At 44.9% G+C, this 19,778-nt stretch overlaps 1 protein-coding gene across 1 annotated transcript; it reads left to right on the plus strand.

Annotated features, from left to right (window-relative positions):
- Positions 1–115: 115 nt before the first annotated feature.
- Positions 116–17,239, plus strand: POLR1E (RNA polymerase I subunit E). Its single transcript, XM_005152316.4, has 12 exons — positions 116–261; positions 366–469; positions 3,556–3,632; positions 6,221–6,306; positions 6,989–7,044; positions 7,437–7,581; positions 9,289–9,396; positions 9,866–9,962; positions 10,721–10,854; positions 12,034–12,115; positions 13,137–13,268; positions 15,842–17,239. Exons 1-12 carry the CDS (start codon positions 201–203, stop codon positions 15,999–16,001), a joined length of 1,242 nt encoding a protein of 413 aa, XP_005152373.1. The 5' UTR covers positions 116–200; the 3' UTR covers positions 16,002–17,239.
- Positions 17,240–19,778: the final 2,539 nt, after the last annotated feature.

The following is a 19,778-nucleotide window of genomic DNA, read 5'->3' on the forward strand; positions in this document are numbered from 1 at the left end:
GATGCCATCGTGCAGGAACCCGCACGGTGGACGTGGGCTGGCCAGCCTGCCCGGCCATCAACCAATCAGCGCCCTCATTACTGATAGGCAACGGCAATGCCATCTTCCTCCCTACTCCTCTCCAGACACAATAAACACAGCCGTGATTGGGCGAGTCCCGCTTCTCCGGGAGCCAGCTTCAGCTCTCGCTTTTTGCTGTTATGGCCACCGCCACTTGGCGCTACCGTGGGGACCCCGGCTCGGAACAGCCGGCGGTGCTAGGTAAGGTGGAAGCCGAGATGGGGTGGACGGGAGCGGGATGGGCATTGCGGGGAAGAGCAGGGCCAGGCCACCTTGGCTTACGGCCTCTCTTCGCCGCCTTGCAGTGCGGTTCTCCAACGGCAGGCTGCAGCGGACCGGCTCCATGCGGTTCACCGTCTACCAAAACAGGGACACGGCACACCACCGGAAGAAGCACCGGAGGATTTTGGTAAGGGCTCGCCTGAAGAGCACGCTCCCGCGGCCACCTGTAGCTAGGCTTCGTATGGGCAGCGGCTTCTATGTGGACGCCTTGAAGCCTGAAGCTGCACCCGCCCCGAAATGGTACCGTCCCTGGTACGTACCGTGCAGCTGGTACCGTCTACCCTCCCTAGTCTCGCCGTGTAACGAGGGCTGCACTGCAGCAGCCTAGGTATGGAGAGTCGTATTAAGAAACTCATAGAATAGTTTGGGTTGGAAGGGACGTTACTGGAGTCTTCCCCAGGCTGAACAACCCCAACCCTCTCAGTTCTTCATAGCAGAGGTGCTTCATTCCCCTGATCCTTTTTGTGGCCCTCCAGTACTGAGGACTCCAGAGCTGGACACACCTAGGTGGGGTCATACCAGAGCAGAGGGGCAGAATCACCTCCCTTGACTTGCTGGCCACTCTTCTCTGAATGCAGCCCAAGATATGATTGGACTGGGCTGCAGTCACACATTACCCACTCATGTCCACTGTTTCATCCACCAGTACCCTCAAGTCCTTCTTGGGGTTACTCAATCCCTTCATCCCTCAGCCATTATTGATACCAGCAATTTCCCCAAACCATGTGCAGGAGCCTGCACTTAGCCTTGTTATGAGTTTTGCATGGGCCCAACTCTTAAGCTTGTCCAAGTCCCTCTGGATGACATCTTGTCCCTTGCGCTGTCCCACTCAGCTTCATGTCATCTGCAAATGTGCTGAGGGTACACTCAATCCTACTATGTTGCTGATGAAGACATTAAGTAGTGCTGGTCCCAATACAGACTCATGAGGAACACCACTTGTCACTGATGTGGATCCAGACATTGAGCCATTTACCAATACCCTCTGGATCCAGGAGGGAGCTGCACCCACTCCCGTGCCAAGGGTGCACCAGGGATCCCTACCTTGGCAGGCAGCAAGGGTTTTTGCCTTTTTTTCTTTGTTCATTTGGTTTTTTTCCCCTTATATCTGTAGTCATGGCAGCTCCTGCAAGTAGGAGCTAGAAACCTCAGTCAGACACTTAGGCCCATTTGCAGGAAACTGCTGTTCCTCTCCAGACACCTGCCTGCTGCCCTGTTTCAGTTGTTCTTACTGTGTAGTGTGCGAGGCTCAGAAAATCTGTGTTCAGCTTTGCTTTGTTGCAAATTTAGGAAAAACAAAAGAACCAAAAACCAAAATATATTTACAGCTTAGCCCCAGGCTTTGTGGCAGAGAGGACTGTTTCCCAAATTTCACAGAATCTCTGGAGGAGTTTAAGAGGAAATTAAGGCATCAACAGCATCTTGGCCTGTATGAGAAATTGTGTGGCCAGCAGCGCCAGGGTGATGATTGTTCTTGGCACTGATGAGTCTGCATCTGAAATCCTGTGTTCAGTTCTGGGCCCCTCACTAGAAGAGAGACACTGAGGTGCTGGAGCGAATCCAGAGAAGGACGATGGAGCTGGTGAGGGGCTGGAGCACAAGTCTGATGAGGAATGGCCGAGCGACGTGTCGGGGTTTAGTCTGGAGAAGAGAAGGCTCAGGGAGACGTTATCATTGTCTACAACTACCTGAAAGGAGGATGGAGCCAGAGGTGGCTGGTCTCTTCTCCCAAAGAACAAGGGATAGGGCAACAGGGAGCAGCATCAAGCTGCACCATGGGAGGTTTAAACTGGAGATTAGGAACAATTCCTTCTCCAAAGGGTGCTGAGGCATTCCAGCTGGCTGCCCAGGGCAGTGGAGTCTCCATCCCTGGAAGTGTTTACAAACTGCGTAGATAAGGCCCTTAGTGACATGGCTTAGTGGTGACATTGGCAGTGTTGAGGACAATTTGACTTGATGATCTTAAAGGTCTTTTCCAACTTGTTTGGTTTTGTTATTCTGTGAAGTTCTGGTTCTTGCGTGGGCTGCTGCCATAATGGGGGTGAGTGTGATGGGGTGTGGTGGAACAGGGAAGCCCTTGGCAGGGGTGGGAGAACCCTTCCCTTGCCCTGCAGAGTGCCCTGTGCTGGTGAGCCATGCTCCCTGCACTTCTGCAGAGACCCATAAGGTGTCCTTGGACCCCGGAGAAGTGGGTGCAGGTTCTGCAGGGTCACTGTGGTTTCTGTGAAGCATGTCACGATCACCCTCTTGGCATTGTGAGCTGTTTCTTTGAACAGAAAGGAATCTGAAAAATTGCAATATGGGATGTTTGTGATTAAGGATATCAAGACAGATGTGTGAGTAAATTTCCATCAGAGCTGAGTATGTGCTTATTTGACGAAAATTTGATGTATACATGGTATTCTTAGGCAAAGGTTGAGGCACTGAAGTTGCATGTGCTCATGATTTATCTTAATAACCTAGAGGGAAAAAAATGTTTGAAAATGAAAAGCTGTTACTTAACAACTAGTCATGTCCATTTGGTCGCAAAATCTGCTGTGCTATGTTTATGCAGTGAACACAGTGGATTCTTTTATCATTTTTTGTTGTTGTTCTTGTTAAGTTACACTATAAGGAAATTTATATGTTTTCACTGAAGGGAGAGCCAAGGTTAAAGTCAGAAGTTGCTTTGTTCTGTTATTGTTAAGTTTTACAGCTGCCTACATGCATGATTCAATGAATAAATAGCTTTTCAGCCATTTATTTTTCAGCCAGTTATGAGTCATTCCGATTACTGAGGGGAAACACACTATAGTATAGTAGAAACACAAATATTTTGAAATGCATCTAGGTGGTTGAGACACTTGTGGTAGTGCTGGCTCTTTTTTATAGTCAGTGAATCACAATCACTTGGCAGTACTAGACCTTTAGGTAGATCATTGAAAATTATATTACACTCATAGACTCTACATTTAAATTACTATTCACATGATTTTTTTGCAGCGGTTCCTCATCTTCTGGCTGAGGTGAAAGCTGAGGTAGAATTATATATCACTGGTGGTCTCAGCTTCAAGAAATGTTGTCTGTTAAAGATTTTGACCTGATGCAGAGTGTACCCAGGGTGGGCTAGTGTCTAATGCCTAGGGATGTAGAGCTTTGTGGCACCAGAGAAAATGAAATGCAGAGAAGGTTATTCACAGTCCTGTACTCAAGTAATTTTCCTTTGTTTTTCAGGTCTCAGAAACTGAAAGACTTTCATATGTGGGGAATAACTTTGGCAGCGGAGCTATGAAATGTAATTCCCTATGCAGGTATGGATTACTAGCAAAATGGGGGCACAAACTTGGAGGCAGAAGCAGAGGTGTTGCTTAAACACGAAGTTCCTGGTAGCCTTTTTTAGATGTGGCTCAGGATTTAAATGTGGCTCATGGAGGCTGTGATTTGATTTGTTGGGAGACTCCAGCATCTGGCAGCTGCATATTTGGTGCACTTTACATCCCTTTGGAAGTTGTGATGTTTCATACAGTTTGTGTTTGAAGAGGTCTTCAGAAGGAAAAGGTGAGGAGATGATTTGATGTAGTTGAGATGTATGAATAATAGTTTTGTTATTAAGAAGCTATAAAGCTAATGTTAAGAAATTGCCAAGATCATCTGCTGCTGCCCAGGTGCCTTCTGGGTCATTAATCACCATTTAACTTCAGGGCCACAGCATGGTGTTGCTATGTGAAATAACAAGCTGCCTCACACTGTAAAAAGAACACTGGTGAAATCACCAGCATTTACATGTCCTGGTGTAAGAATATGACCTTTGTGGTGTTGGGGCAGATACCAATGGTCTCTTCTAGGTATCCTGTATGGGAAATCTTTCTCAGTCTCTAACAGAACCACCACCAAAAGGGCAGAGAGCCAGTGTGAAATAATCTTGCCTTGTTATACCCAAAGGTGTTTATTTTCTCCTTTGATGCACATTATTGCTCCTACTAGCCTACACAAGACTGAAATACATTTAATGTGTATGTCAGGATCTTGGTACCAAGTGTTTTGCTCTGTAGATCCACTCCATTTGACCCACGTGGTTTGCTTGCATAAGTCATCTCTTCCCTAGTTGGACTGTACTGATGTGATTTGTATGTGACTAGTTAAAGTGCATTTCTTTACAGAGGTGGTATTTAGACTCTGGGACAGGTTTACTAGGGGGCTGGTTGATGCCCCAAGCCTGTCAGTGTTTGAGAGGTATTTGGGCAATGCCCTTAATAACATGCTTTAACTTTTGGTCAGCCCTGAGTTGGTCAGGCAGTTGCACTAGATGATCACTATAGTCTCCTTCCAGCAGAAATTCTCTATTCTGTAAAAGGAACAGATTTCACCTCTGCAAATAGTCTGTCAAAATAATACTAATACTACTCTTTGCTCTTTTCTCTGGGAAGTGAAACACTGAGAACTGTACCTTCAGATGTAACAGTCTTCAGTTTAAGATACTGTAGCTGAAAAAAGACATCAAGGAGCTTATTTTGTTGAGTTTGAAAGATAAATTTAGTTTTCTGAGTATGTGTGGTACAGATATCAATGCAGTATTATTTCTAGGCATATTAGTGGTCTTATCTCTGGGCACTGATTAAGACATGGTTTTAATGGCTTAAGTTGTTCTTACCTGCACCTTTGAAGATCATGAGCTATGGACATTAACAAGGCAAGCTAACTGCTGATAATATGTTCAGCTTCAGGTATTAGTTTTGCATTAGATATGCACAAGCCTCAGGATCCACAGGCAAGAATCAGTTAAGTAATTTCTTGCTTTTCTTTCAAGTTTTCCCACACCATCCTTCTGTCCCTTTTCTCCCACATCTGCTTCAGCTGCATGTATGAGGATTTCCTCCAGTGGATCCATTCCTATAGCTCTTAGCAGCTGTTAGCCTAAAGATGTGCATTCACAACTGGTCGAGTAAGTGTAACAGGGAGCAGAAACTAGCTCTGATCAAACTGCCCTCTTTATTCTGAGTGGAAAGTCTTTATTCTGAGTTGAGCCCACCCAGCCTCTTGGCTTCCTGGGACAGCAGGAACTGCCCAGAAATCCTTTCTGGCCAGGAGGTGCTGAGGTTCCCACTGTATGTGGGCAGCTCCTCTGAGAGCATAGAGTGTTGCTGTCACTGCAGCAGGCAGCCTGTTGTGCATGTGGGTTTTTGCTTCAGGAAGTGTGTTTTGACTTCTAGGAAAACGTTATGGACTGGAAGAAGTTCAGGTACCAGTCAGAAGGGTTCATATGGAATGAACTCTTCCAGCTGGATAAGAAACTGGTGCAGATGATAACTTCATCCACGTGAGCCAAGGGTGACATACAGCCTGTTCTTGGTGGGTCATGAGGCATAGTGAGGAGCTGCATATATATCATTCGGGCTTGCCCCTCTGAGATGTGGGATGCAAAGGAAGTTACCTGAGAGAAATTATCATATTTCAGAAATGGCAAAGTCACATTTCCAAGGAGCTCTGAGGACTTAAAAGTGACTTGTACTAAGCAGAGAACTGGCCACAGGGAACCAAAGCTTTAAAAACACAGGCAACTGCATAGAAGCACTATACATAACATATATATAACATAGAAGATAAACCAAAGGTTCTGGCACATCAAAAAAGGCAAAAGAATATAGCATTCTGGAGCTAATTTAGTTGTCATGAAACTTCTACATTTACTTAGGGCAACAAGTCTTTATGTTTTTATATATGTGCATGTGTGCGGTAACTCATTTTACTGTGACATTCTAAATGTGCTTGGAAAACTTGTATTTGCAAAGCAGCATAATTGGCAGAGGGTGAGGAATACACATGGCTTTGCACTATATATTTTAAAACATCAGTTCCACTGGACTGTCTCTCACTAATGATTTGCCCGTCTTCTTCCCAGGTATTTTATTGGTGTGGTAGACAAGGACTCTGGGCAAATGGAAGTGTATAATGCTGAAATATTCAACATGCAGCCTTTGCTGTCAGGTAAGAAGATACTGTGTTTAAACCCAGCACCAGAGTCACAGCATGCTAGACCTATGTATGCATTCAGCTACTGACTGCTTGATTGCTGACAGCAAAACTTGTTTTCTTCCTGGCTGCTCTTTCTTCCTCATTTCTGCCTTATTCCCTTAGCGTGAAGGAAGGAGGATACATTATACTCTCCTTCCGAAGCACTGAATGATGTGAAAATGGGAAATAAATCAAGGTGAATTTTAGGGTGGATGTTAACCAGAGTGCATTATGGGTGGGAGGCTGGAGGTTCTGGAGTTGGTAGCAAAGTTGTCACTGTTCAGAATAGTGTAGCCTTGTCTAGGTGTGCTCTACTGAAGGAAGCCTAGAAATTGTCAGGTCAAGGGACTGGATCACTGGAAAAAACAAAACAGCTTTTCTTCAGCAGGTCTTTTAGGAGCTTATTTTTCCCCTGTGCTGCAGTCCATGTGTTATGCTCACGGACTTTATAACAATAATTGGCCTGTCTTTCCTTTTGTGTTCTAGGTGCATACTCTCTTATTCGATGTGTTCTGTAATTGACAAAGTCCTGTGGAGGAGATCTTGAAGTGATGTGCTAAGTGTTTTAGTAATGGATTAGAGCTAAAGGGATACCAAAAAAATGTGCTGTTCTTGCTTCTGCAATCCAAGCATACTAACTTTTGTTCTTTTATAGATAACTTAGTACCTGATGACACAAAGGATTATCAGAATAAATCTTACAGGGAGAAGGTAAAGTTGAAATACTGTATCATATTCTGCTGTGATACCACTGACAGTGGCAGATGATACTTATCTGAGACTGTGATGTTTGGTTTACTGCTGGGTAAACCTGTGTAGTTTCAGGACTCCCCCTGTGCCTTATAGGTCTATGAGGTAGTGCATTATTGGTGCCTACCTTGCAGAATTGTCACAATTGTTTTAGGTTTGATTGCAATCTCAGTTACTTTCTGACCCTTGTGAATCAGTGCTTGTTGCATGATTGAGTTGTGCCCAGTGAAATACTTGAAGTTTTCTTAAGAGAGTGTGAATGTGGAACAAGTGGTGGTTAGCTGAGTTTTCTTCATGTGTGCAAAGTGTCTGCAGTTCAGCAGTGTGTTTCAGTTTGCATCTTTCTTGCCTAGATGGATTTGTGCATTGAGGCCTTTGGTACGAGCAAGCAGAAGCGAGCTCTGAACTCTCGGCGAATGAATGCAGTGGGCAGTGATATTTTGAACACAGCTGTGACAAAAGCAGCAGCAGACATTATAGATGCAAAGGGAGTAACAGGTAATATTATTGTCTCAGGGGTTTAATTAAGGCAATCAGAAGTTTCTTTTTCTGTCTCTTCCTTGCGAAGTATGGTGAGAAAAAGAAAGGGTTGTCTTTGAGTGACCAAGGAGGCAGCTGGAGAAGGGCCCATGTGGAAGAACTCACAGGTCTTTATAGTGGAAAAGGAGCTACTTCCTTCTGATCCTGCTAGTCTTGCTGTGGGAGTTGCCTGAAGGAGGAAAGATTACTGTGGCATTAATGTCCCTGGCCATTACTGGGAGCTCTTCTGGGATTTCCTGTGATTCAGTGTTCTGGGATAAAGGCAGTGTGTTCACCTGGTGTGAACTGAGACACTGAACATGCATTAAGGGGAACTGTACCACTGGCTTCACAGTGGCATGTCTATGTAAAATGATCTGTGTCCTAAATCAGGTCACAGCCCCATCAAGTGCAATCCCATGTGCTGTTGTGAGATAGGTTGATGAACTTAGGCTTCTGCTATGGAGGAGCCTGCAGCAAATAGGCAGTCTGCCATGTGCTTAGTTATTGTCACTATTGCAGGGAACATTCACTCTCCAAAGCATCATATTGAGCTGAAGCTTCAAGAAAAGTTGATAACCCCACTACTGAGTGCTGGTGAAGCTGCATCTGTATCATGTTATCCAGCCTATGCTACCCTGTCCTGATCAAGAGGGAGGTGAAGAAATGCCACGCTACTTGCAGGCAGGGGCCATGCAACTGACAAGGAGAGGTAGAAGGAGCTGAGCTTGGTTAGTCTGATAAAGAGGAGGCCAATGAGGATGTAACAGCAGCCCACAGCTACCTGAAGGGCAGTCAGAGCTAAACCCTTTTCAGCAGTACCAGGCAATACAAGAATCAATAGCACAAGCTGCAGCAGTACCTGAACCTTGGGAGGACCAGATGGGAGACTGGGGGAGCTGTCTTGCCTTGGAGGATTGTGGAGCCCTGGAACACATCCCAGAGAGGTGTAGACTCATCATCCTTGGCACTTCCAAGCATTGGGAGGACAAATCTAGGGTTGCACTGATACTGTGCTGTAGACAGCACTACTCTGAGCAGGAGATTTGACAGCTCCTTTCCACTAGTGCTGGGATTGTGAGTTTCATTGGCTATGAATGGGAGAGATGTCTGTTGACTATAGAATTTATCAGCTCTCATCCCTTCTGTTCCAGCTGGATAGTATCTGTGCTCTTGGAGCTGCTTTGTGCCAAATGGCTCTCCAGTGGAACCCCTAGTGCAAAAAACATGTACTGTCCACCCCTCAGGCAAGAGGTGCAGCAGCAGCAACCAGTTTGTCTTGGTGCAGTAGATTTTTATCTTTTCTGGAGAGGCTTTTCTAAATTTTAAGGAGCAGGAAGTCCTTGGTGGAAATGATGACACCATGCTAAACCCAGGATGCTGAGTACATAGCAGGCATGTGAGAAGCTATTAACTTTTCTGTGCCTACAGGAGTGCTTTCTTTACAGTCACCACCTCCATGTGTCAGGAACAAAACAAAATGGGGAAGAGCTGTGGCCTTTCCTTACTACTGTCCCAAGTGAAATAAACTGAACTGGTGTTTTAAACTAGTGATTAAACTGCTGTTGATGCAAGAACCACCATTGAGTAGACTTGTATTTAAAGAAAGGATTTGAGTTGTGGTCATGTTCTCGGTGGTTTTGTTTGTATGGTACAAATACTTTTCTTTCCTGCTTCCCTCCAAAGCTCTGATCCAGGATGTGGCCCAAGATGATGTACAGAACATCTCTACCTTCCTTCCACCATGTAATGAAGATGCTGACAAACCAGAAAATGTTTACAAGTTTGAGGACAGTATCTTTTTCTGTGGCATAGTGGTTTCTTATACAACTGTAAGCCTCGATGTCAGTGATCTGACATGTGGGAGTGAGTGTTGCAAAGTGTGTGAATGAGCCAAGCCTTCTTCCCTCGCAAGCCAAAAGCTGTGAGCAGGGACACAATGCATTGAGTTTTCTCCTGTATCCTGCTACAAGAGCTACAAGAGAGCAGGATGCTGTGCCTTGCTGTTGGTACTAGTTTGACTGAGATTAGGAATGAGGTTGGCTATGCAGACATGACCTGGGGTACAGTTACAGTCCTTTAGAGACTTTTGTTGTTGGTCAGCTTCCAAGTGTTGTAGTTACATCCTGCCTGTTTATAATTTAATTTTGTTCTTCCCTGCCCCATATCTCCTAAAATTAGAATATAGCTTATCTCATTGTGAGCTGTTCAGACCAGAAAGGAGAGCAAAGGCATTTTGTTCTTTTCTTTAAAATCCCTCCAGTTCTGTCCCCAGCAGAATATGAAGCATTGCGGATTCCAGCAGCAGCTTTTGTTAACATCACTCCAGAAGAAATCACCAAGAAAACACAAGAGAGAAGGTAATGCTGCTACAAACAGCCTTGTAATAGTCTAGATGTGCCCTGTAAAGCTGTAGTTTATCTATGGGTCAGGATGGCTACTGCTGCCAGCTTCAATGTACCCAGGCTGACCTTTTCAGTGCAGAGGGAGGACATTTGATCCATCCACAGCTTAGCAACATTTACCCTGGGGAGTATGTGGTATAATTTTATACATGTGAGGAAACTGTGTGCACAGCGCATGGTTCCTCTTTGGGGAACTGATTGCAGTGGAAGAGAGTGGAGAAATCCTAAGTGGGGTCTGAAGGCAGGTGCCTAGAAGATGGACTACAGAACTGTACTGAACATGATACTCCCATGGCTGGGCACTGTCACAGCCAAATAGTGATTTGCTGTTGAGATTGCTGTGGCTTGGCATGGACATACATTTAGAGCTATTAGGCTGTTGTGCTAAGGGTCTGAAGTGAGCAGGAAGAGCACAAACCATGCCTGTGCTTCCTGCCTGTGTTGAAGCAGAGGTTTGTGTGCCACATGAGGAGCCTCCAGTTTCTGCAGTGCAGGGACCTTCTTAGTAGCTGCACACTAAAAGGGGCTGTCTGAACATGGTGGGCATTGACAGGAAAGTGTGCTCACAAAGCAGTCTCCTGGGCTATCCTTAGAGGTGTCCAGGGAGCAATTCTCAAACAGCTGAGCATTGAAGTTACAGGTGTGTCTTGTCCTTCTGATGATGTAAATTGATTCCTGGTTCTTTGAGCCTCAGCTTCTCCTTTCTTCTTCAGCCATTGCTGCTTTGTTTTAGAAGAACTGAAGTTCCTGCCTGCTAATGAGAAGAGCAGAGATCACAAAGCCCGATGCCTCTGGTTCCTGGACACCCTTATTAAGTTCAGCTACCAGAAAGTGATCAAAACAAAGTGTAAGAGTTTTCAACTCCTCTACTTTTAATCTATGACTTTTTAATGATGAGACTTGTTTTGTAATTACTGCAGTAGAAAATTATGAAGCTGCCCAGAATGAGTTGAGTGATCAAAGAGCTAGCTAGTGGTTGAACAGCTGCAGCAGTTTCTTTCAGTCTATTTCATTCTGAGGTTGATCTCCACATTGTTGAGGGTTGCTAAATCTGCATCTGCTGGGAGATGGATGTCTGATCTTTTTTAGTTCCTTTGTAACTGGTGTGCATCAGAATGTCACCATGAGATTCTCTTTGTAGGAGACAGGGTAGCTTAGATTGGAAATTCTGAGATTCTCCCTAGTTTATCGACAGTGCTGCACTTATAAACAAGTTTTGTGTTTTCACACTTCAGTCTTAAGCCAAGAAGCTGGAAAGTGTTATCCAGCCTCCCTATTCCATGTGCGAAAGGCATTCAGTACATAATACATCCTTTATCTTTTTTTTTGTGCTTTTGTCTTCATCATCCTTTGCTTATTAGTTCAGTCTGTGGGTCACAGTGATCATATCTCCGTTACATTCAGTGTTCTGCTTTTAAAATGTCAGGAACTGCTGTTTTCAAAATGACTAGACAAAATATTTTGGTTGAAATCTTCAGGACTTACCATCTTCCATAGAACTTGTATCTCCTTGTCAGTGGTGAAAATGTCATTGTTGGCATTTTCAATGTGGCGGGGTGATGGAGGAGGACATGGCAATCGTGGTTGTAAATATCCTCCTGCACTGCTGGAAACAGGAGTCACCCTGTAGAACTTAGTCAAGGATGACATGGAAATAATGGGTCTTGGGTGCTAGTAGGCGTTCATTAGTGTGGTTTCAGTTTTAATAATATTTTCTGACAGGACCATCTGTTGAAAGGCAGAAATCTGTTAAAATAAATATATGTGTAGGTGCATATGCACACATTCTAGATTGTGTAGTGTTGATGTAGGAGATCACATTTAGAAATAAAATAAAAGCTGTTAGGACCCTCTTTCAGACCTGAAAAATGATGAGACCTAGAAATCAAGTGCTGAGGTTTCTTTTGGGTTTTCTATGTTCCTGGGAAGAGTGATGAACGTCATAGTGATGGGTGTGCTATTATGGTGGCTGGAGTAGTACAAGAAAGTATATTCATTCCACTGTAAAATCCTTTTTTTGTCCTAGATCCAATGGGTCCTGAATGCCCACAGATTATTAGCAGGAAACTAATGAAGAATTTCACTTCACTGACCTACAACAATAGCAGGTAAGGAATTATGTGTGCTTTGATGTTATTGAGCCAGACATACAGCAGAGTTCAGCTTAATGGTCTGTGGACACATTATCGGGAAACCTATAGAAATGTAAGTAGATTTTCTTGATTCATGCCCCCAGCCCTGCAGAACACTGGGTTGTGGCTGGTGGTAGTCACTTTCAGACAATGCTGATCTATCATGTAAAAGAGGGGGAGATTTTCTCAACCCCTAGTGTTCAATCTGTTTCTCAGTGCCCCAAGAAAGCTGAGACTCTGTGCCCAGCCAATCTATTTATAGAGACTATTCACTGACCAGTCCTGCTGGATCAGAGGGTGATTCAACTGACTTGCTCAGGGAAGTGCTCTTGTTATAACAGAGCCTGGCAATCACGTTGAATGGAAGTACCAAAATAAAGGGAAGAGTGAAGAGTGTCCTCACTCTTGCCAGTGTCTTCTCCATGCTCAGGCCACTGACAGCCTCACTGCCTAGAAGGGGCATAATGGTGATGCTTTGCTATTGCATAGCTGTACTACCACTGTTCATCTGTCAGAAGCAGAGAGTTTGAGTCCAAATGGGCCAGCTTTTGTCTAAAGGCTCTGAGCAGTGACAAATGGCAAGCAGTCAGATGCTCCCAGAGGATCACCAGACAGGAATCTGATTTGTGTGGATTATATATTTGAGGTGCCATTAGTACTTCCACTGAATACCCCCAGAACAGTTCTCCTTTGCCTTCCTCTTGCAAGAGACCAGTGCCAAAGAGACTGAAGTGTCATTAGCTGGTTGATTTGTCAAGGCTGCATAGTGATAACCTCAGGGGCCCCCACTTCTGAACAGAAGAGCGGGCACCTGAGGTGGAAAAAGAAGTCTGTTGAGCCCCTGTGATCAGAGGTCTGTGCTGCTTTGAGCTCTTTGGTGTCTAGGAAAAGTCCACCATGTCTAACTGAGGGTTCAGTTCTGTCTGCACCTAGTGGGGCTTGTGTTTTGGGTTCAGTGACACTTCACATCTCATGTGTTCTTCCTCTTGCCATGCAGTGTCCAGAATTTAATCTCTGCATCAATGAAGGCTAAAATCACAGCATATGTTATTGCATTGGCTCTGCACATTAACAACTTCCAAATAGACCTCACGGTCCTGCAGAATGACTTGAAGCTCCAAGAAAGCAGGTGAGTTGTCATGTTTGTTCACACCTGCTGAGATATGCTGTGATCCTCCTACAAAGAGCTCTGAGGAGAGATCTTGCTCTGGAGCCCCTCTGGTACCTGGTAGTACAGTAGTACCTGCTAGCAAGTCCCTTTTGTTATAACTGGACTCTTATGAGTTTGTTGGAGCTTTATTTTGAAGCCCTGTTGTTCGTAAAGGGGGGGGTGGTTACACATCTGAAACTTAGAAAGGGTGCTTGCCACAGAGGTCCTCGGCTGCATCAAGAGGCTCTTCAGCTGTTCTGCAGGGAAGGAAATAAAGGCAGGCAGTATAGGAGTAGCCAGATGGGGCAGATTCTAGGACAGGACCTATTCACTGCCACTCAGCTCCATTTCTTGCATGATAAATCACATCACTCTTGACCTTCTTGCCCTCTGTGTCCCTTGTCCTGCAGAGCTCCAGTCCCGGTTAGGTATCAATTTGGATGTAAGCAGTACTTCAAAGGTACCTGTAGGGTTTGGAAGCTGACTGCAACAGGAAAATTAGAAACAGGACTTTTCTCCCGCAGTTGCACGCTGAGCATGTAGTTGTATTTCCATGGAGGAGTCCCAGGCCCCTGAAATTTATCCATTCTGGGCTTGGCTCCAAGAAGATTGTTTTTGAAATACTGACAAACTTGGGGACTCTGCGACAAACACCATGGGGGAGAGGTTATAGGCAGAACTGCTGGCCATATGTCATATGCTGGCAGTATTTGAAATGTTTGCCAAATCACGTCTAGTGAAAGTGAATAGGTAGAAAACAGCTTGCAAAATAAGCTTCAGGGCAAAGAACCCTTGCTGGGTTAGCTCTTCCGGGCAGTTGCTCTATAGACTTCAGTTTTCTAAGGAGTGTCATGCACCTGCCATTAGCTGCAAGACCTGCTTTTCCCAGCAGGTGTCAGTCGCATCCTGCTGTCAGCTTGTCTGGCTGTGGGAGTTCTATTCCAGTTTATGCTGCACTGTACTGTCTCTCAGGCCCCTGCTGAATTAATCAGGCATCAATGAGAACTGCTCAAGAAGTGTACTGTGTTTGATGAGAAGCCTCCCAGCAAGCAGACATCAGCTCAGCAGGCACTTTTTTATTAATTGTGTCTGGAAAGAGACCAGGTGACTCTGTTAGTGACTGCTCAGCCATGCCGATTAGTACCTATCTCCTACCCTGTCCCATTTTGTGGGTGATGGTTACACCAAGGACATGTGCTTCCTAACTCAGTCACTGAGACTGTGGTCTTTCTTATCAGGATTGCTTAGTAACTGTGCAGCTGGGTAGGAACATTGGAGGTACACAAACCCTTCACTGCAACTCCAAAAAACATTGTGGCATATCCTGGGGTTTCTGGCTGAGGGGTGTAATGTTAAGGTCATTAATATCTGGAGGTAATCTGAGCCCTTAGTTACCTCCTGGTTTTGCAAGCTCCTTTATCAGCCATGATGCAGTTACTTCTAATTTTGGCCCCAGTTGCTCTCTTTATTCTTTGATGTGTAGTAGTGGGTTTAACAGCTGTGTTTGCTATTAGTTTCCACCTTCTGTTTCTTCTTTTCTTTTTCTCTCTTGGTTTTTCCCCTTTCCCCTTTCTCTTCATTCTTTTAATTCTTCTCGTTCTTCTAATAATTTTTTCCTTTTTTATTTTCCTTTTTTTATTTATTTTTTCTTTTCCTTGTTGCAGTTGAGTTTTTTAAGGAGTCCGTGTTGGTTTTTGCAATTGATACCCAGATTTTGTTCTTAACTACTGTACTGAAGCTGGGAACACAGGCCATAGGATGCTGTTAAGAAAAAGGTGGAGGAGGCTAGGACCTGTTGGAAAAATTGTGGAGAGACACATAGCACCGAGTCCCCCGATGGGATGGTCCATGCTTCAATGAGCGGTTTGACTGAAGAACCCTTCCCAACTCAATCTGTATGTCTTTCAAAGAAAACAAAGTCAGCTGGCAGGATTCTGGGACTTGAGTGTTCTCAAGACCCCAGATGAAGCTGAGTGATCTATTTATCTGCTAGCTTCCCTTCAGTTGCACTTTGTTCTCTCTGTTGGACACGCTTGCAGGTGTGTTCTGGTTGTGCCTTCTTACCCAAACTCTTCACATTACACATCTCAGCCAAGCCTCCCACAGCTAAGAATGCTCAATTTTAGTTGCTAAGAGACGTTCTTTTTGTACCAAGTTCCATTCATCATACAACACAGAAGAGATGAGTGCACAGGGAAGCAACCATGGGCTGCCAGCAGCAGCATCTGAACACAGTGTCTGTTCTCTTCATAGGGAAGCATTATTTTTCTCTCAAGTAAGCTCGAGTAAAGCAGTGTGGGTTTAGAATACTATCCAAGGTGCTGGTGCTGAGCTCAGTAGCCTTGTAGTCTCCCCAGGAAGGCTCTACCTCATAGTCTTTGAATACTTTCAGCATCTGTCTCCATGGTATCTTTGACATGCAGAGAACACATCCTGCTTGCTGGTGCCTTTTGGCTTCTGCCCTGTGGCAGAAGCCTGTTAGTTGATTTTTTGTGCATGGAACAGAAGACTTGTGTACCTGACTCACACAGTATTTCTCTGGTGTTTTCCAGGATGATGGACATCGCAAAGGCCATGCGGTTGAAGGTCTCCAAGGCAAAGGGACTGCCAGAATTTGAAAATGATCAGAACCACAAGCTGGGCACTCTTTCTCTCCCCTTGCCTATGCAGAAGGCATCAGGGAACCAAAAGAAGCGCAAGAAAATGAACTAAAATATCTGGGAGGGGCAAACAAGTTGTTTTCTCAACTGCTGTTCCACATCATAGGAGTGCTTTTGTCTGTTGGATTTGGCTGTCCAGCATCAGCACATAACCCTGCTGAAATCCTCTCTCAAGGTTGGGTTGCAACAGATGTTCACCTCATTAAACTGCTTATTTTTTTCATTTATGTAGAAAAAACTGTAGTAAAACCTTTTTCTTTTTTCCTGTCTGTATGAGGGGAGAAAGATGTAGGTTGTGCTGGAGCAAGAAAACAGCAGGTCCTGCACTGACTACTGAGGATTTCCAGTACCTGGGAGAGAGACTGCTGGCTTAATTTCTCTGTGTATTCAGTCTAGTCTTGGGCTGCAAGGCTCATTCCAAGTGTATACTAAGCAAGCTTGTAGGAATCTGGGGCTTGTGAAAAGCTGAGGATTACCTCCAAGAGAAAAAGCTTTCGTGAAACAGGAACATGGGCTGTCAGGAGCAGTCTTCTCTTTGAGGTGTTTTTCTCCAGATTGTAATTTGAGTTTAGTACATAATTCTGGGATTTAAGAGTAACTCATTGCACACCTTAATGACTCACTACTCATAGCTCTATCACTTACTGTAGTGACAGAAACATGCAGTTTTCTGAGTTAAGGAGAATTAATCCCATGGGAATTGTAGGCTGCAGATAACAATGTTTCTATCACAGAATTGCTGATATTGGAAGGGAACTCTGGTGGTCACTTTGTCCAGTCCACCTGTTCAACCAGGGCCACCCACAGCTAGGTGTTTTTGTGAAATGAGTAACTTACCGTTAAAGAACGTTCTTCAAAGGTTTTAGCAAGAGCAGTTTTAATGCGATCTATAAAGGCACAACTTAACAATTCAATGGCAAGGTTCCTTCTATTACATATTACATGGATGACCCATACAAAGGAAGATCAAGGTAAAACTGAGCTAGGGATGATTGACACAGGGACCAAAGTCACAAAGGGTAAGGGAAACCCTCCTGTTGAATTACAAGATTCAGAGTAGACCATCTTCCTTTCTAAACTCTTGATGGAACCTAGGTTCAGCAGGATCTAGTCTTGGTCTTGGATGTGGTCAATGGTATTCATCTAACGAGTTACAAGTGTCATTTAGCAGCAGTTTGTGGTTTTAAGGTGCATCTTATAAAGTGAGTCAGTGGAATTTACTGTAATTTAACAATCTATACCTGCCTACAGATACATAAAGACATATAAATGTATACCTGTTAAAAATTTCCCTTGAGTCAGTGAAATATTCACCTCTAATGATTTTGCATTTCTCAGCAGATGAGGGTTGAATCTCAAGGAGTGGGGAACTTCAGCCTAGCCTCCATCTTTTGGTGATGGTCCTGACAGTCCTCAGATTACTGCATACTCCCAGAGGCGAATGCTGGTCACTGCCTGCTGCAGTCCAGGAGAGCTCAAAAGGCCTCACTTTGAACCACTGTTTATAGTGTCACAGGAAAATCATCTTTAGTCATTAATAAATCTCCATCCTGGCTGCAGCCCAAGATGGTAATAGGTAGAAATTTTTCAAAACTCCAGTAACAGTGGTACTGTTCACTTGGGCTGCAGTCAGGGAAGGAGTGTTCTAGGGCTGTCAGGAGATGACTGATTATTCCTGCTCTTGCTTCCCACCAGAGCCAGGGTCCCTGGTGTGATCAGGTGCATCCCTCCTTGCCATGTATTACTTCCTGGTATGCTCAAGGTATGCTTCACCATTCACACATCACAGAAAGGCCAAGAACTGATGGGAATTCCTGGATTGTGGAGCAGCCCAGAGGGTGGGGGTTGGAGGAAGGGGGATGCACCACCACAAGTGCCCAGCACCATATCCATGTGACTTATACATATCTCCAGTGATGAAAAATCCATAATCTCCCTGGGCAACCTGTGGCAGTGCTCAGTCACTCTTACAGTAAAGTAGTGCTTGCTGATGCTCAGAGGGAGCCTTCTGTGTTTCAGTGTGTGCCTGAGGCCTCTAGTCCTGTCACTGGGCACCTCTGGAAAGCCTGGTTTGTCTTGGCACCTTCTGTTATTTATAGACATGGGTGAGATCCCCCTGAACCTTCTTTCCAGCCTGAGCAGTCCTAGCTCTCTCAGTCTTTCCTCATAGGAGTGATGCTTCAGGACCTCTAGCATTTTAGTTGCCCTTCACTGGACTCTCTCCAGTATGTCCCTTATCTCTCTTGTACTGGGAAGCCCAGAACAGGACACAGCACTCCAGGTGTGAGAGCTGAGCAGAGGGAAAGGGTCACCTCCCTTGACCTGCTGGAGATGGCCCTCCAAATGCCACCCAGAACACCACTAGCCTGTCTGCAAGGACCTGTTTCTGGCTCATGTTTAACTTGATGTCTGTCTCAACCTGATCAAAGACATATGTGACTCAGACCTGGTCAGACTCAATATATTTGTCACCTGTTTGGAGTTAAGGCACAAACGAGGCCAGATGCTGAAACTGTCTAACAAACTAAAGTATTTATTCCTGGAGAGATCAAAGCAGAGAGAGAAGAGGGGAAGAGAGATCAGAAGAGTTGCAAGCAGATAGTCACTACCTGTGGATTCAGCAACGTCTCAGTGGTCTTCACCCATGGTGTTGCTGGTGGTGGGAGCTCCCCTTCTGACCTCAGCCCTGCCCTTGATGTTTTATGTTCTTTGGGGTGTTATCCATAATGTGCATGCGGAGTGTAGAGATAATGACGGATGTGTTTTACTGAACACATGCATAGTTCCAAAGTTGGGGTTCCATGAGGGTCCTCTGGGTGGTCGTCCCTCGTATTGTGGTGCCCTGTCCTTTGAGTTAATATTTTTCACAGACCTGTGAACAGGGGATCAAAACAATCCTGCATATGCAAGATTGAAAGCAACATCCTTATTGTTTGCTTCATATGCGATAATTCTTGCAAAACTTCCCATGGTCAAATGCAAATGGTATCTGAGACAAGCTCAGTTAAAGTGCTGTTTGAGAAGTGGTGTTTGAGACCTTGTTCCCAAGTCTTCAGTAAAGTGGATTTGCTCAGGGAGCTGATGTGGCTGAAAACACCTTTTGTGGTGTTCTTTTAATTCTCATTAGGATCTGGTCTTCTGCATGTCAGAGCCAGCAGCTCTGACTTAGACTGGTATGAAGCACTATTCTGAGGTACATAGTTAGCTTATCATCTTTGTCTAATAGTAGTGCATTGCAGCTGTGTTTCTGGTGGCTGGTATTGGGCCATGAGGATGGGTAGATGTGAATCACCCGAACAGTGCCATGGGGTTTTGGATGAAAAATTAACTGCTGCAGCAAAGCTGCTACTGCATGTCAAGGTGAGCAGAGAACTAGAATGCAGAGGTGGTTGCCTAACCAACCGAGCAAAAAGTGATGCTCTTTTCCATGATCTGGAGCACCTTACATTAAAGAATGTTAATTGTCTCTCTTGATATCACTGCTGTGTGCAGCAGAGCCTGTTCTGTTTGAAAGTGTCACCCTTGATTCAGGTGCTAACTTAGCCCAAATGGGAGAACTGCTCATCTGCAATGTATCTCACTGTTAGCTGATGCACTTTGGAAAGCAGCTGTTCGCCTTCCCAAGAATACAGCAGAGTTCTCTGTATGGAGAGACGTGCCAAGGCAGGGATGTGGCAGTGGGATGTGGAAGGGGACCAGATATCCCATCTTAGTGCCAGAGAGATACTCTGCAGCATTGGGCAGCTTCCACTGAAGCAGGCAGGACAGGGCTGTAGGCAGGTCCCATAGAGGGGACACTTGCCAAGGTGCAAACCACAGCAGGGTGTAG

This window comes from Melopsittacus undulatus, chromosome Z, assembly GCF_012275295.1.
Source record: "Melopsittacus undulatus isolate bMelUnd1 chromosome Z, bMelUnd1.mat.Z, whole genome shotgun sequence".
Taxonomy (NCBI): Eukaryota; Metazoa; Chordata; class Aves; order Psittaciformes; family Psittaculidae; genus Melopsittacus; species Melopsittacus undulatus.

Excerpts from the sequence above, each read along its gene's own strand:
- POLR1E (XM_005152316.4), top strand. The coding sequence starts at position 201 with ATGGCCACCGCCACTTGGCGCTACCGTGGGGACCCCGGCTCGGAACAG. Across the intron at positions 262-365 it reads GGAACAGCCGGCGGTGCTAG|TGCGGTTCTCCAACGGCAGG; the intron begins GTAAGGTGGAAG and ends GCCGCCTTGCAG. Across the intron at positions 470-3,555 it reads AGAAGCACCGGAGGATTTTG|GTCTCAGAAACTGAAAGACT; the intron begins GTAAGGGCTCGC and ends TTTGTTTTTCAG.